The 16,119-nt window shown below is 47.1% G+C and overlaps 1 protein-coding gene across 3 annotated transcripts in view; it reads left to right on the top strand.

The window, feature by feature from the left end:
• TFRC (transferrin receptor) overlaps window positions 1-2,101 on the top strand; it is a 30,740-nt gene extending 28,639 nt beyond the window's left edge. For all 3 annotated transcript variants that reach the window (XM_032225879.1, XM_032225880.1, XM_032225878.1), the window contains exon 19: window positions 288-2,101. In XM_032225879.1, the coding sequence (XP_032081770.1) occupies window positions 288-530 (243 nt within the window). In that variant the 3' untranslated portion in view covers window positions 531-2,101. The remainder of the gene's footprint in view (window positions 1-287) is intronic.
• Window positions 2,102-16,119: the final 14,018 nt, after the last annotated feature.

Genomic DNA, 16,119 nt, shown 5'->3' with positions numbered 1-16,119 from the left:
AACCCTGCAGCCCTTCTTTGTATGTTTTAGCCTCCAGGCCTTTCGTACTTGTAAGCCGCCCTGAGTCTCCCCCCCTCCCCCCCGGGATTAGGTATCATATAAACCCATTAAATTGCTAATTGATTATCTTAGTTGCTTTTCACTTTCTCCAAAGTCTCAGCATCTTTTTAGCGGTGTCTTTTTACCAAGTCTTGCTGGCTGCGGAATTCTGGGAATTGAAGTCCACCCTTCTTGGGGAAGTGGCCACGTTTGCCAAACGCTGCCTTCAACGCTGCCTTTCTTTGCAGGTGGAGTACCAGTTCCTCTCACCATACGTCTCCCCCATGGATACGCCTTTCCGCCACATCCTCCTGGGCTCCGGATCCCACACCGCCCAGGCCCTGCTGGAACACGTCAGCCTGCTGAAGACCAACTCGAGCGCCTTCGACGAAGACCTCTTCAGGAACCAGCTGGCTCTCTTGACGTGGACCATCCAAGGAGCAGCCAACACCCTCTCGGGCGACGTTTGGGACATCAACAACGAACTCTGAAGCCCCTGATCCCCCCCCCCACCCTTCCAAAAGACCCACACACCCTCTTCCCCCCCTCCCCCCAACCCGTTGCCCAGTTACGCCTTTCCCTTTAGCTTTTCAGCAGAATTTTTAGAGGCCCCAGAAGTCAAGGAGGAAGGATTCAAATCTTGGGAGAGATTTTAGATGCGAATCGTCGTCCCTGCCCAATGTGTGCAGAGGAATTCTGTTTTTCGAGTAAGCGAGCCCTGGCTGGACAGAAAGTCCATAAGCCCGATCACGTTCCAGTTGGCATTAAACTCCCGCAAAGCAAAAGGCTTTAATTGCTAGCCCTCCACGGCTTGTGGGGGGGAGGCGGGAGCCGAGTTCCAGCCTCCCGCACATTATTAAGAGCCTTTGCATCAGCCCTGGAACATGGAGCCTTCTGTCCGGTTTCCCTCTGGCCGCTTACTCGGGAAATGAGGTGAAGGGGATGGGTCCGGCGGGCACGATTTAGGAATTAGCAACGGGGGAGCCCTTTTCGGGGAGAGCCGGGTTCGTGTTTGTCTTCTTGCTTTGTGGCCTATCGGGAAAATACGAGTGAGTTTCCATCGGTTGCACTGGGCAGGATGGCGAGTTCACCTGGGCTCTTGGCCCTGAGAGATATTTATTAGTTATTTATTTATCAGTGACAGTGTTCACTATAAATGCTATTTGTGTTCTACCGAATATAATTATCGGAAGCAGTGACTTCCATAATTATGACAGTTATACTGTCGTTTTTTTGATATAAGTAATAAAAAGCAGCATCTGCTAAACCGTGAGGAGGACTGGAGGTTTGGGGGACCCCAAAGTTTTAGAACCGGGGAAGTGAATTTCCCTCCGCTGCGGCATTTTAAGAGCTCACCGGGGAGAAGGTCTTCAGTTGCTGCTTCTTCTGTTGTGGTGAGAGGGCAGAAAACACCCTGGCACCGTCCAGATGTGCTGGGCCGAGCCCCAGGATTTGAGCAGCTGTGCCCGCTTTAAATTCTGGTCGTGTTTGGAAGGTGGCCCCGTTTGACAGCCGACGTTGGCCTCGATCCCTCTGGGCCAGGGGTCTCCAACCTTGACCACTTTTAAGACTTGTGGGCTACAATTGCCAGAATTCCCCAGCCAGCCATATGCGTTTCCTTTTCTCTTAACCTCCTAAAGTGGAGAGATCGCAGAGGAAGGGATTGCAAGAGAGTCATAAGCTCTGCTGGGTGAGGAAGTTTTAAAAGTTACCAAGGTTGGAGACCTCTGCTCTGGATTGTTGCTTCGCTCGACACACTCAGGGGGACCTGGTCCACATTCCCTAGATTTCTTCCTATCCAGAAGCGGCCAGCCACTGCAGACCCCCTCCCCGTGTGGGCTTCGACCTAGCCCCCCCCCCCATGCCTTTGCCGGCAAGGGCTAAGCAGAAGGGAGCCGGCTACAGGCTTTCGTATCCATCTCTGAGCCACTGCCGAAGAGCCTCCAGTCCTGCAGAGTGACGGTGAATCCCATTATCGGGGGCAGGGTCTCCCATAATGACCAAGAACAAGGTAGCTTTTGCCTACCAGAGTGTTATATCGGAGGCAGTGACCTCCATATGTTGCACTAAAAGGGTGTCTTTATAATTATCGGGGACAGTGTTCCCCATAATTTTTTTTATCTTAAATGCTCGTCGCCTGCAGAGCATCGTCGTTAGTATCTAACATGAATTATTTGGAACATGGTACAATTCTCTCTTTCTGTCTCGAGGGGGGGGGCGAGGGAAGCGTCCCTCGGTGCTGGCTGGGCGAGAACCTTTCGCGCGCGAGGTGTGTTAGTGTGCACGCATCCTTTCTCAACCAGGAATCCTGGCTTGTTCTCCAAACAGCGCGTGGCACGCAGGAGTGATGCCAGACAAACGCTAGACCCACGCGTGTTACTTAAAAGGACATGGACTTTCTCTAAATCTTCATCCGTGTCCTTTTCTTGTCCCCCCCTCCTCTCTCTCTCTCCCTCTCGTTTGAAAAGCTTCGAATGATTTCCTGGGTGGGTGGATGTATGCGTGGGAATCGCTTGGGATAAGAGGAATCTTCTTGGGTAAGTCAGAAATCAGGCCAGGCCTGGAAAAGCCAGTTGACGGATGTTGTTGTTGATATTGTGTTTTCCTTGCCATCTCTATAGCCGAAAGATTTCTGGTCTTAAGGAACCCGTAGGGAACCTTTTTTAAAAGGCAGGGATTGTGCAAACTTGGGGCACTTTTAAGACTTGTGGACTTCAACTCCCAGAATTCCCTAGCCAGCCATGAATGGCTGGCTAGGGAATTCTGGGAGTTGAAGTCCACAAGTCTTAAAAGTGCCCCCAAGTTTGCACAATCCCTATTTTAAGGTAACTTTGAACTGTAATCAACTCGCCCTGCCTTTCCAAAACCCCTCGCTGGCTTGCGTTTTCTGCGTTGTTTGGCGCAGAGGGCCAAACAATTAAAAAAAAAATTGAATTTGTACGTGGAAAACTTGACTTTTTGCGATGAAGAAAATCCCAGGCGCGCTTGGCTGTAAAAATACCTTGCTCGAGCCGCAAAGAGGACGGTACCCCCGTTTTTTTAGGCCATCTCCGGGTGTCGGTAATTCAGTTCAAATCCAAGGCGGTGTTGCACTTCAGACCTCTTTTCTTCCTTTGTGGCTTAGTTAAACCTTTCCCCGTGCGAGGTTTTCTTCCCCGTCTTCCATAAAAGCAGAGGCACTTGTGTGTGTGTGTGTGTGTATATTGTTTGCCTAGCACTGCATGCATCCCGGGTGAATTAAAAAGCAAATTAGATATAGTTGTGGAAAGAAAAAGAAAAAAAATCACACGGGGCCCCCCCAGGCACCACGTGTTGTCGTTCACCCTGATAAAACTGCAACCTTTTCCTCTCTCTAGCGTTAAAAGAGACCGCTCTCTCGATGCAATCACTGTTTGAAAAAATGCAAAACCTGAATTTTCTCCTTCATTAAAAGGAAAAGAAAAAAAAAACACAAGCCCACAGTTTGGAAAATGTGATTATTGTGGGAAACCTGTGGTGGGTGTGGTTGGTGGGAAGGGACAGTTGGTGGGTGAGGGGTGGTATGTTGTATTTGAAAGAAAGGTAATCCTTGACTTACGACCAGAATTGAGTCCAACATGTATGTTGCTAAGCAAAACATTTGCGGTGTGAGTTTTATTCCATTTTATAGCAATAGCGGTTAGACTTATATACCGCTTCATAGGGCTTTCAGCCCTCTCTAAGCGGTTTACAGAGTCAGCATATTTGCCCCCAACAACAATCCGGGTCCTCATTTTACCCACCTCGGAAGGATGGAAGGCTGAGTCAACCCTGAGCCGGTGAGATTTGAACAGCCGAACTGCAGAACTGCAGTCAGCTGAAGTAGCCTGCAGTGCTGCATTTAACCACTGCGCCACCTCGGCTCTATTTTGCGACTTTTCTTGCCGCTGTTGTTAAATGAATCGCGATTGTTACGTTAGTAACATGGTTGCTAAGTGGATCTGGCTTTCCCCATGTCCTTTGCTTGTCAGAAGGTCGCAAAAGGAGATCACGTGACACCCCCCCCCCTGCAAGACACCGCGACCGTCATAAATACGAGTCGGTTGCCAAGTGGCTGGATTTTTGATTGTGTGACCATGGGGGCTGTTGTAAGTGTGAAAAACGGTCCTACGTTGCTTGTTTTCTGTGCCGTTGTAACTCTGAACGGTCACTAAACGTTGTAAGTCAAGGACCACCTCTCGCGCTTTTCGACCCAGGAAATGGAACCCCCTTTGCTCTGACTCTGGAGAAAGACATGGGTGGGGAGACAGTGAGAAGGACGTCGCAAGAGGGGAGGCTCTCAAAAAGTTTTGGAAAGAGTCGAATTGCTGCTGGCCAAGGTTGCAAATTATTCCACCTGATTGATTGATTGATTGATTGATTGATTTTATATGCCGCCCTTTTCCCCCCGAAGGGGACTCATCTGGTTTGTCCTCCGGAGGAAGCCCAGCCCAAGGCCGTAATTGGATCCAAAAGCTTTGGATTTGACCCGTTTTATTTATTTAGCACATGGCGGGTCACACATACAGACATTTCAGAATGATAACAGTTGGAAGGGACCTTGGAGGCCTTCTAGTCCAGCCCCCTGCTCAAGCAGGAGATCTTAGGCCTGGACCATTTGTGACAAATGGTTGTGGTGAGTTCCTTCTTGAAAACCTCCAGTGATGGGAGCACCCATACCTTCTGGAGGCAATCCGTCCCACTGATTAGCAGAATAATGGAGTGGGAAGGGACCTTGGAGGTCTTCTAGTCCAGCCCCCCCCCCCTTTTCAAGCAGGAGACCCTATAACATCCAGGTCAAACAGACGGTCCAGTCTCTTCTTGAAAACCTCCAGTGATGAGAGCACCCGCAACTTCTGGTGGCAATCAGTTCCACTGATTTAACAAAATAATGGAGTTGGAAGGGACCTTGGAGGTCTTCTAGTCGAACCCCATGCTCAAGCAGGAGGCCCTCTACCATTTCAGACAAACAGATATGTCCAGTCTCTTCTTGAAAAACCAGTGATGGGAGCACCCACAGCTTCTGGAGGAAAGCCGTTCCACTGGTTAATTGTTCTAAACCAGAGGTCTTCAAACTTAGCAATTTTAAGACTTGTGGACTTCAAACTTAGCAATTTTAAGACTTGTGGACTTCAACTCCCAGGATTCTCCAGCCAGCTATGCTGGCTGGAGAATCCTGGGAGTTGAAGTCCACAAGTCTTAAAAAGTTGCCAAGTTTAGAGACACCTGTTCTAAACTTTTAGCAAGTCTTAATTCCAGCTTGCTTCTCTCCTTGATGAGTTTCCCAACATCTCAATATTTCAATGATTGTCCATTAGGACCCCAAGATCCCCCTCACAGTTGTTAACACACTCCGAGGCACAGAAAACACAAGCACACCTTTTTGTGTGTTATACAACCTTGCGGAAGCTGGCTGTAAATACTTCCTGGGTTCAATGTTGTTTACAGAACATCACTTGTTTAAAAAACACTTGAGTTCTCCATATGACTATTAATAGCATCATTGTTAGTTAACCCTTATTATTATTATTTGGGATGATTCATCCAAACGTTTTAAAAATTGCTAACGCCCAAAATTTCTGGTTTCCGAAGTGATCCGTGGGAGGAGTCACAACTGGGTATTAACACGGTCCATCTGTACCCCAATGGGCAAAGATCCTTTAAAATTTCCTTGTCTGAAATGGTCTATTCCAGGGTTTCTTGCTCGAGCTGGGGGTTGGACTAGAAGACCTCTAAGGTCCCTTCCAAGTCGGTTATTCTGTTGAAAAGAGCACTTTTCACACTGGTGGTGGCGAACTGCAGGTTCGTACTACAGAGCCTTGTTTTTGACGCTGTGCTCTCATGCCCCTAGCGCGTGCACAGAAGGCGCACGTGTGATGCATGCATGCACGCAAAGCTGCGAACCGGCGGTAAACCTTACGTGAATCCCACTGCTGCACCAGTTGGATTTGTAACCGGCTGGCAAACCATACTCAACGAGTAGTCCTCCTCTCCTTCCTCTTCCTCTTCCTCTCCCTACCCTTTCTCCTTCTCTTTCTTTCCCACCCTCCTTAATCTTTTCCTTCCTTCCTCCTCTCCTTCCCCATCCTTCTTCCCTTACCTCTCCCCTACTACTCTTCATCTTCCTACCCTCTCCGTCACTTTCTCTACCTTCCATCTTCCTTACCTCTTTCTTCCTTCCTTCCTTTCCTTCCCCATCCTTCTTCCTCTTCCCCTTCCTACCCTCTCTCCTTCTCTTTCTCTCCCTTCCACCCTCCTTAACCTCTTCCTTCCTTTCTTTCTCCTCTCCTTCCCCTTCCTTCTTCCCTTACCTCTCCCCTACTCCTACTCTTCCTCTTCCCCTTCCTACCTTCTCTCTTTCTCTTTCTCTCCCTTCCACCCTCCTTACCTCTTCCTTCCCCCTCTCCTTCCCCATCCTTCCCTTCCCTTTCTCCTACTCTGACTTCCTCCTCCCCTCTCTCCGTCACTTTCTCTCCCTTCCATCTTCCTTACCAATTGCTTCCTCCTCTCCTTCCCCTTCCTTCTTCCTCTTCCTCTTCCCCTTCCTACCTTCTCTCTTTCTCTTTCTCTCCCTTCCACCCTCCTTAACCTCTTCCTTCCTCCTCTCCTTCCCTTTCCTTCTTCCCTTCCCTTTCTCCTACTCCTACTCTTCCTCTTCCCCTTCCTACCTTCTCTCCCTTCCACCCTCCTTACCTCTTCCTTCCCCCTCTCCTTCCCCATCCTTCCCTTTCTCCTACTCTGACTTCCTCCTCCCCTTCCTCCCCTCTCTCGGTCACTTTCTCTCCCTTCCATCTTCCTTACCAATTTCTTCCTCCTCTCCTTCCCCTTCCTTCTTCCCTTACCTCTCCCCTACTCCTACTCTTCCTCTTCCCCTTCCTATCTTCTCTCTTTCTCTCCCTTCCACCCTCCTTAACCTCTTCCTTCCTTCCTCCTTTCCCTTCCTTCTTCCCTTACCTCTCCCCTACTCCTACTCTTCCTCTTCCCCTTCCTACCTTCTCTCCTTTCTCTTTCTCTCCTTCTCTTTCTCTCCCTTCCACCCTCCTTAACCCCTTCCTTCCTCCTCTCCTTCCCCTTCCTTCTTCCCTTCCCTTTCTCCTCCTCCTCCTCTTCCTCCCCTCTTGTGATCTTCTAAAGAGCAAAAAAAGAGGCAGAGCACAGACTTTGCGCGGGAAAACACAAGGGAGAAGACGGATTTGTACAAAAAACAAAGAGCTTTCGGAACATCTGTACCCCTTTCTGGCACAACAGCATCACATCAGCATCTGCCTCGGAGGCCAGACGCCGGGAACGCTGTGCCGGAGGAGAGAGGCAGAGGCCTGTCTCTGCTGCTCTCTCCTTGCACACGCCGAGCGGCACAAGCCGCACGTAGGAGCTGTGAGCTCTTGACTTCACCGCGGCTCAGCAGATGGCAAAGCACACCAGGACCTTCCGTCTGTCGGTAAAGTCAGCCGCATCCGGCTGGTTGAAGGAGGGTCTCCGGGGACGATGCCAAAGCAGGTCAGCCTTGCTGAGCATCAAAGGGTTAGAATTTAAGGGGAGGGGGCTTCTCCTGCCATCTAGTGGTGGTTTGGGATTTGGAATAATCTGGAGTGGAGTTTTGCATGGAGGACTTTAAAAAAAAATCTGAAAGTGGTTAGTAGACAGATTCCAGAGGGCACTACATATCCCATACGTCTTTGGGCTGCAAATTGAAGGAGAGGTTTATTTTATTTATTCAATTTAGATGCTGCCCTTCTATCAAGATCACCCGAAGTCTTAATGCCACTTTATGATGCCTTGGAAAGGCCACACTTGGAATATTTGCATCCAGTTTTGGTCGCCACGATGTAGAAAAGATGTGGAGACTCTCGAAAGAGTGCAGAGAAGAGCAACAAAGAGGATTAGGGGACTGGAGGCTCAAACATACGATGAACGGTTGCAGGAACTGGGTGTGTCTAGTTTAATTAAAAGAAGAACTAGGAGAGACATGATAGCATCTTCCAGTATCTCAGGGGCTGCCACAAAGAAGAGGGAGTCAAGCTATTCTCCAAAGCACCTGAAGGTAGAACAAGAAGCAATGGGTGGAAACTAATCAATGAGAGAAGCAACTGAGAACTGAGGAGACAGAACAATGAATCAGTGGAACAGAAGTTGCCTCCAGAAGTTGTGAATGCCCCAACACTGGAAGTCTTTAAGAAGATGTGGGATAGCCATTTGTCTGAAACGGTAGAGGGTTTCCTGCTGAGGCAGGGGGTTGGACTAGAAGACCTCCAAGGGCCCTTCCAACTCTGCTATTCTATTCTATTCTATTCCAAGTGACTCTGGTCTGTGTGCCTTAGAGAAGAAAGTAATTACAGGATTTAATTATCATCCATTTTAATATTAATGTTAATCTTTTAATGTTTAATGTCTGATCTTTCAAGTGGTGATCCTACTTTATTCTAGTGTAAGCCATCCAGAATCGCTTGGTAGGGAGGGAGGGAGAGAGAGGGAGGGAGAGAGAGGGAGGGAGAGAGAGGGAGGGAGAGAGAGAGAGATGGGCAGCCAAGAGATTTAATAAAGCTGGATCAGGCTGGGAGGTGACGCCGCGTGGATTTCTTATAAGAATATTTTGCAGGAAAAATCGAAAAGGAAACATAAATCCAGCTGACACATTAGTAAATGAGGAAGGGGCGTGAGAGGGGGGAGGAAACAGAAAATTATTAATATACAAATATAGGTTCAAAGGATGAGGTATGTGCAAATAATAGATTGGAAAATATGAAGAGGAAAATTGAATGTAAAATGGCAAATATAAAGGCAGAACCGGATTTGCAGGAAAATCATCCCAAAAATTCGCCAGACGGAAGAGGAAAATATACACTAGAAAGAGGAAAGGAAGAGAGGAAGGATAGGAAGACGGAAGAGAGGAAAGGAGAGGGGAAGAAGAAAGAGGAAAGGAGAGGAAGATAGGGAGGAGTAGAAAGAGTAGGAGGGAGGGTATGAAGGGGAAGAGAAGAGACAAATAAATAAACCTCCCGTTCCATTTCACCCCAGAGAATGATGGGACATGTAGTGCAATCCACTGGGGCACCCAGAAAGAAATGGAAATCTTTGTGGTGGAAAGCAAAGACAGCTAGTCCTCGACCTGCGACCACTATTGAGCCCCCACATCTTTGTCCCTAAGTGAGACATTCGCTAAGGGAGGTGTTGCCTCATTTTGCAATCTTCCTTGCCACAGTTGTTTATGCGAATCAGGGCCGTTGTTAATTTAGTAACATGGTTGTTAAGTGGATCTGGCTTCCCCACTGCTGGTCAGAAGGGGATTCCACGACCCTGGGACACCGTCATAAATGCGAGTCAAGCTTCCAAATAAAAATCCCACGAGCCTGGAGGGATGCGGCAATGGTCATAAGCCAGGGTTGTTAAGCGAATTTGGCTTTGACTTTGTCAGAAAGACCCAAAAGGGGATTTTAGGACAAGATCTTACAATGCAATACAATAGCAGAGTTGGATGGGACCTCGGAGGTCTTCTAGTCCAACCCCCTGCTCAGGCAGGAAACCCTACACCGTTCCAGACAAATGGTTCTCCAATCACTTCTTTAAAACTTCCAGTGATTTGACACCCACAACTTCTGGTGGCAAGTTGTTCCACTAACAGAATAACAGAGCTGGAAGGGACCTTGGAGGTCTTCTAGTCCATCCCACTAGTCAGCCAAGAGAACCTACAAACAAAATCATTGTCCAATCCTTTCCTTAAAAACTTTCACTGATGGAGCACCTACAAGTTCTGGTGGCAGGCCGTTCCACGGGTTAATTGTTAATTGTCGGGAAATTTCTCCTTAGTTCTGCTCTGCAATAAACATTGGGATGCTTGGCAACTGACTCATATTTATGACGGTTGCAATGTCCCGGGGTCACGTGATCCATCCCCTTTTGGGACTTTCCGACAGGTAAAGTCAATGGGGGGGAAAGGCAGATTCATTTAACAACCAGGTTTCTAGCTTAACTAAGGGGGTGATTCGCTTAACAACCGTTGGCAAGGAAGGTCGTACAACGGGGCGAGATTCACTTCAATGTCTCACTTAGCAACAGAAATTTTGGGCTCCGTGGTGGCCGTAACTCGAGGACTTACCTGTTCCAACAAAAGGGCTGCTGGCACACCCTTTGACCTGCAGGTGGCGCCAGAGATCTGTTTATGGCCGTCCCTTTAAGTTTGCAATACTGTAAACAGCTTTCAATGTGCAGCTTTTAATTCCAGCATCATTTTAATTTCCTTTGAGCTGTGAAAACAAATTCCCAGTGGGCTGGCTAGTCCTTTTGATCACCGTCTTGCTTACTGCACAATGGGCCTGGAAAAAATATAAATAAATAAACCTTAACCCAGTTTGTAGCCAGGAAAAGGTTGACAAGTGCAGCTACAGTCAAATTGCCTCTCATGTTTACATGTTCTTTCTGGTTGAGAATAGACGAATAAGATAGAAGAAGGATAGAAGACCAAAAATACCCATAATGCAATGTGTGCGTGACATCCTGCACCACCACCACCCTGCTCCCTGCATGCATGTGCAAACCCCCCACTCCATTTTGGGCCTAGCAGGCCTCCCTGCAGCTTCCTGGGACCATAAATGGTTGGGGGGAAGTGTGCTGCACTCCCCCCACTCCTCCCCCCCCCCCCGCATGCTTGGCAGAGACCTGAAAATCAGCTGGCCAGTGGGAGGTGCACCTGCGGGAGGGGTGGGTTCCTGTCAGTTCTAAGCTCTTCTATAGAAGAGTTTCCATAAATCTACCGTGCCGTTTAGAACCGGTTCCAGCTCCCTCCCTCCCCCCGCCCGTCGGCACATCATCAAGATGAAGAGCGAGAGGAGGAATTCTGGGAGTTAAAGTCCACAAGTCTTAAAGCTGTCAAGTTTGAACACCCCTGGGTTTTTTTCTCTCTAAAGGGTTAGGGGTGCAAGGGTCTTGTAACTTGACAGCTTTAAGACTTGCGTGCTTCAATGCCAGAGTTCCTGACCCGACATGACTGGAGGAGGAATTCTGGGAGTTGAAGTCCACAAGTCTTAAAGCTGTCAAGTTTGAACACCCCTGGGGTTTTTTTGTCTAAAGGGTTAGGGGTGCAAGGGTCTTGTAACTTGACAGTTTTAAGACTTGCGTGCTTCAAATGCCAGAGTTCCTGAGCCAACATGGCTGGAGGAGGAATTCTGGGAGTTGAAGTCCACAAGTCTTAAAGCTGTCAACTTTGAACACCCCTGGGGCTTTTTTTTCTAAAGGGTTAAGGGTGCAAGGGTCTTGTAACTTGACAGCTTTAAGACTTCCGTGCTTCAAATGCCAGAGTTTCGGAGCCAACGTTTTGGTTGCTAAGCAAGAGCGTTGTTAAGTGAGTCTCACCACATTTTACAAGTTGGCCACGCCCACCCAGTCCCATGGCTGGCAAGCTCCTCCCACCCGGTCACATGGCCGGCAAGCCACTCCCACCCAATCACATGGCTGGCAAGCCACACCCACAAAGCAGGCCACACCTACAGAAGAGGTTGTAAAAAAATGTGAAACCCGCCACTGACACGTATGCACGGTGGACCTGAGCTGGCATGACGGCTTGGGTGACTGCAGAGAGAGCTACATGTGCCAGCTGTGCCACATGTGCCATAGGTTTTGCCATCATTATACCATCCCGGTCAAATGGCTGTCCAGTCTCTTCTTGAAAATCACCCTTGATGGATGACTATGGAGTTTCTCAATCATCCCCAGGTCAAGGTGATTTTTTTTCCCGCCAAGAGACAACTTGGACTTTCTGATTTTACTTCGAAGACATTTCGCTTCTCCCCCAAGAAGCTTCTTCAGCTCTGACCGGATGGTGGGGAAGGGAAGGAGTGTGCAGCAGCCGCCAAAAAAGTGAATGCAATCCTTTGATGTATAAACAGAGGCATAAAACTTAGTGCCACTTTATAAAGTCTTAGTGAGGCCACATCTGGAATCCTGGCATCCACTTTTGGTCCCCCAAAAGATGTTGAGAGACTTTGGAAAAAATGCAGAGAAGAGCAACAAAGAGGATTAGGGGACTGGAGACTAAAAACTATGAAGAACGGTTGCAGGAACTGGGTATGTCTAGTTTAATGAAAAGAAGGACCAGGGGAGACATGATAGCAGCCTTCCAATATTTGAGGGGCTGCCCCAAAGAAGAGGGAGTCAAGCTATTCTCCAAGGCACCTGAGGGTAGAACGAGAAGCAATGGGTGGAAACTAATCAAGGAGAGAAGCAGCTAAGAATTAAGGAGAAGCTTCCTGACAAGTGAAGATAATTAACCAGTGGAATGACTTGCCACCAGAAGTTCTGGTGGAGATTTTCAAGAAAAAAAACTGGACTTGTCTCAAATTGTATAGGGTCTCCTGTTTGTGCAGCGGGTTGGACTAGATGGCCTCCAAGGTCCCTTCCAGATCTATCCTTGTTTAGGTACAGATGCTGAAAATTAGCGGCTTTACTACACTCTGTTCTCCAGGGTTGAAGCTGGCATCCAGTATCTGGAGCAATAGCATCAGATTCCGTTATTAAGTGCAACAAGACAGTTGGCTCAATGGAGTCAATTTTTCTTATCTAATTCTTAATTTTTAACGTATCGGTTACATTATATTGCACACCGGATAGAGCTCCTCTTTGAGGGACATTCAGAAAGATGAAATATGAAGATGCATATATATGCTAAATGTAATAAATACCATTAATAATATCTTAGTTGTATTATGTAGAATATGGCGATTGATATAACAACAATATATGGAAATATTGAATAACCAGATAACAAGCTGAATAAGCAATAATGGAAGATTCTTAATGTAATATACGTGTTGGCATTAATATTAGTTTATATGAGCTTGTTAAATGTTAACGAATCTGATTGATAATATTTTATTCATATTAAAAGTTATAATAATGAACATCGGGGGATTGGTATAAGAATAACATATTGGAATATGGAATAGCTAAACAATGAAAGATTGTCATTTAATATAAAGATGTGTGTTATTCCCAGTATTATATAAGCTTGTTAAATGAAACAAATATGATTAATATTATTATTTTTTTGGCATGAAATGTGTGATACTCGGATACCGCACTGTTCACACACTGAGATGTTTGAAAAAAACTAAAAAAAAAAAACTTGAAAAAGAAGAAAAATGAAATATAAATAAATAAATAATAAAATAAATAGATAAAATAAATAAATAGAAATATAAAGTGAACAACAAAGACAATCCTTGTATTCCGGAAGAAAAGGTGACTTTCTCTGTGGTTAATTTGGAGGGTCTTCTGAATACTTCTGGGCAAATTTTCTGCAGCAAATCGGACAGAAGCTGGGTAGGCGCCTACCCCAGTGATGGTTCGGTGGCCTTTCATTTTGGCTCAAGGTGCTAGTCCTCATGACTACAGATTTCTGAATCTTGAAGCAGAACGGGACCATGTTGCATCGTGGAATCCTGGAGTTGGAGGGGGGCTCTTGAGGAGGTAAAATCTCCCCCCAACCCACTCCCCAGTTTTATGTAGGAATCCAGATTAAAGCACCCAAAATGGCTTTGTTTGCAATCTTCCAAAGGAGATAACCTCCCCCACTCTTTCAAGAATGCAAACTCAATTGTTTTTGAATATTATTATTCCCCTTTAATTATAATTAATTAATTAAATTATTATCATCCCCAAGCCCCCATTTAGGGAAGACAGAAGGAACTTTATCCATACAAAAACTCTGAACGTTGAGGCCAATGGTGAGCGCCAGCCAGGTGTGGTGGATGACAGTTCCCATCATCCTCAGCCAATCTGTGCTGCTATCCAGTGAAATCCAGAGAGCTCATTTGCTTAGGAAGGAGTTAGAGCAGTGGTTTTCCAACTATCCACGATTCCATCCTTCATTCCCAACCCTCCCTCCTTCCCTCCTTCTTTCATCCCTCCCTCCTCCCCCCACTCTTGCTTTCTTCCTCCCTCCTTTCCTTCTTTCTTCATTCCCATCCCTCCCTCCCTTTCCTTCCTTCATTCCCCCTCTTGCTAGCTTGCTCCCTCCTTCCCTTCCTTCCCCCCTTCCTTTATTCCCAACCCTTCCTGCTTCCCTTGTTTTTTCCCTCCTTTCATTATTTCCGCCCTCCCCTCCTCCCTCCCTCCTTCCTTCCTTTTCCTTCCTTCCTTCTTCATTCCCATCCTTTCCTCCCTCTTTTCTTCTTGCCTCCTTCCCTCCTTTTTTTCCTTCCTTCATTTCTCCACCCGTTGGCTTGCTTCGTCCTTCCCTTCCTTCCATCCTTCCCAACCCTCCCTCCCTGTTTTCCTTCCTTCTTTCCTCCCTCCCTTTTCATTCCCCCCCCTTTTCCTCCCTCCCTCCCATCTCCCACCACCCAACAGGAGCAGAGAGAAGCAGCCCCCGGGAGGGGGGGGGGAACGGACGTTTCTGCATCTACATCTACAGGCACCAATTTGCCATCCTGGCACTTGTGCTGAACTTGCCAAGAAAATGCAGCTGGGCTCCGAGAAAGCAGAATGCAATTTTTCCCTCCCCTTCGCACAAGTCACATTTCAGGCGTTTTATTACTTTCTGTTCTTTTCCATCCCGGTGCCTGCTGGGAAGCGCCTGGGCTACAGCTGTCATCCAGACAGCCCTCTGGGTCAAACCCTCTGCCAAATTCAGCCGCACCAGACAGACCTTCCCAATAACAATTCCACATGACATGCAAACTCGGGTCAGGTCAAGCTTTTTCCCAGGTGCATTCCCAGTTTAGAAATTTATTGTTGTTGTTGTTGTTGTTATTTAGCATTTAGCATGTTGTTGTTATTATTTAGTATTTAGCCTGATCCCAGCCTCTTTCATTACCTGGTGGATGAACATATTGTGTAATCCCTCCCCTCCTGCCTAATAACCCCCCCCCCAAAAGATGAATCATCCGTTGAGAGGAAGAGGAGGGGAGGAAGACAGAGGCGAGGAGGGGAAGATGGAAGGGATAGAAAGAGAAGGAGAAAGGTTAGGAAGGGGAAGAGGAAGAAAAAGAGTAGGGGAGAGGTAAGGGAAGAAGGGAGGGGAAGTGTGGGAAATTATCCCATAATTGGCTGGGTGAAATTAGCTGGGATCAATAGGATAGGATAGAATATCTGGATCAATATCTATCTGGATCAAAAGTATCCCAGTGAACATTTGCTAAGAGCCATATGGGAAGAACAGTCCTGGGAAAGTTTAGATAAGGAAGCCGAATTCATTTCGGGTGTCTATACACAGATACACCAGAGATGAGAGGCCTCTATTATCTGAGATATAAACACACAGAATTAGCCTTGCATCCTTTTGCCGCCTCGTGTAACAAATCAGTCATTCCCATATGCCTAATGTAGCTCTCTGTACAATTCCATACCTCCTCCCTGCCCTTTCTGCCAGAATATACAATCAAGAAGTGATTTGTAACATACTGTGAAATCCTTTGTTTGTAATAAACTGCTGACTAGCTTTCTTTGAACTTTCCTAATAAAAAGTGTTCTGGCTTAGCCAGAAGACGCCATTTTCACCCAGTCTGCAGTGTGTGCATGTCTCATTGCCAAAGCAGCCTAGGAATTAGAGATTCGTGAAGTGGACCATCGGATTGTGAGAGTATGCTTGTATTCCCAATGCAAGCTCCCTCTCGCAAGTGGTGACCCCGACGTGATCCATTTTACAACGCCAAGGAATCAGTCGAGGTGCGACGCAGGGAAGCCCGGACAGGTCGAACGGACTTTCAGCGTGCCCAATATTCCCATCTCTTACCCAGCGCACCTTACGTAAGTATGGGGAAAGATTTGTCTAAAGAGCGGGAGGCTCGTCTTAAGGATACAGGACCCCTGTCCAGAGAGCAGAAGGCTCACCTTAAGGAGATTGGACAGATAATTGGAGCTCACAAAATTATATTAAAAGATAATACTGAAATTCCCACAAAAAAAGAGGTTAGAGAATTAATGAGGTACATTTGGCAATACTGTCCGTGTTACCCAGCATTTGGTTCTCTTAATATAGACACGTGGGAGAAAATAGGCTCCTATTTACACGAGGAGCCCAGAGCACCGACACCTATATTAATTAGCTATAAGGCTGTTTTAACTGCTCTCTGTCTTCATCACGGAGACACA

Source organism: Thamnophis elegans, chromosome 10, assembly GCF_009769535.1.
Source record: "Thamnophis elegans isolate rThaEle1 chromosome 10, rThaEle1.pri, whole genome shotgun sequence".
NCBI lineage: Eukaryota > Metazoa > Chordata > Lepidosauria > Squamata > Colubridae > Thamnophis > Thamnophis elegans.
The sequence above is the reverse complement of the archived record's forward strand: the minus strand, read 5'-3'. Positions and strand labels throughout refer to the sequence as shown.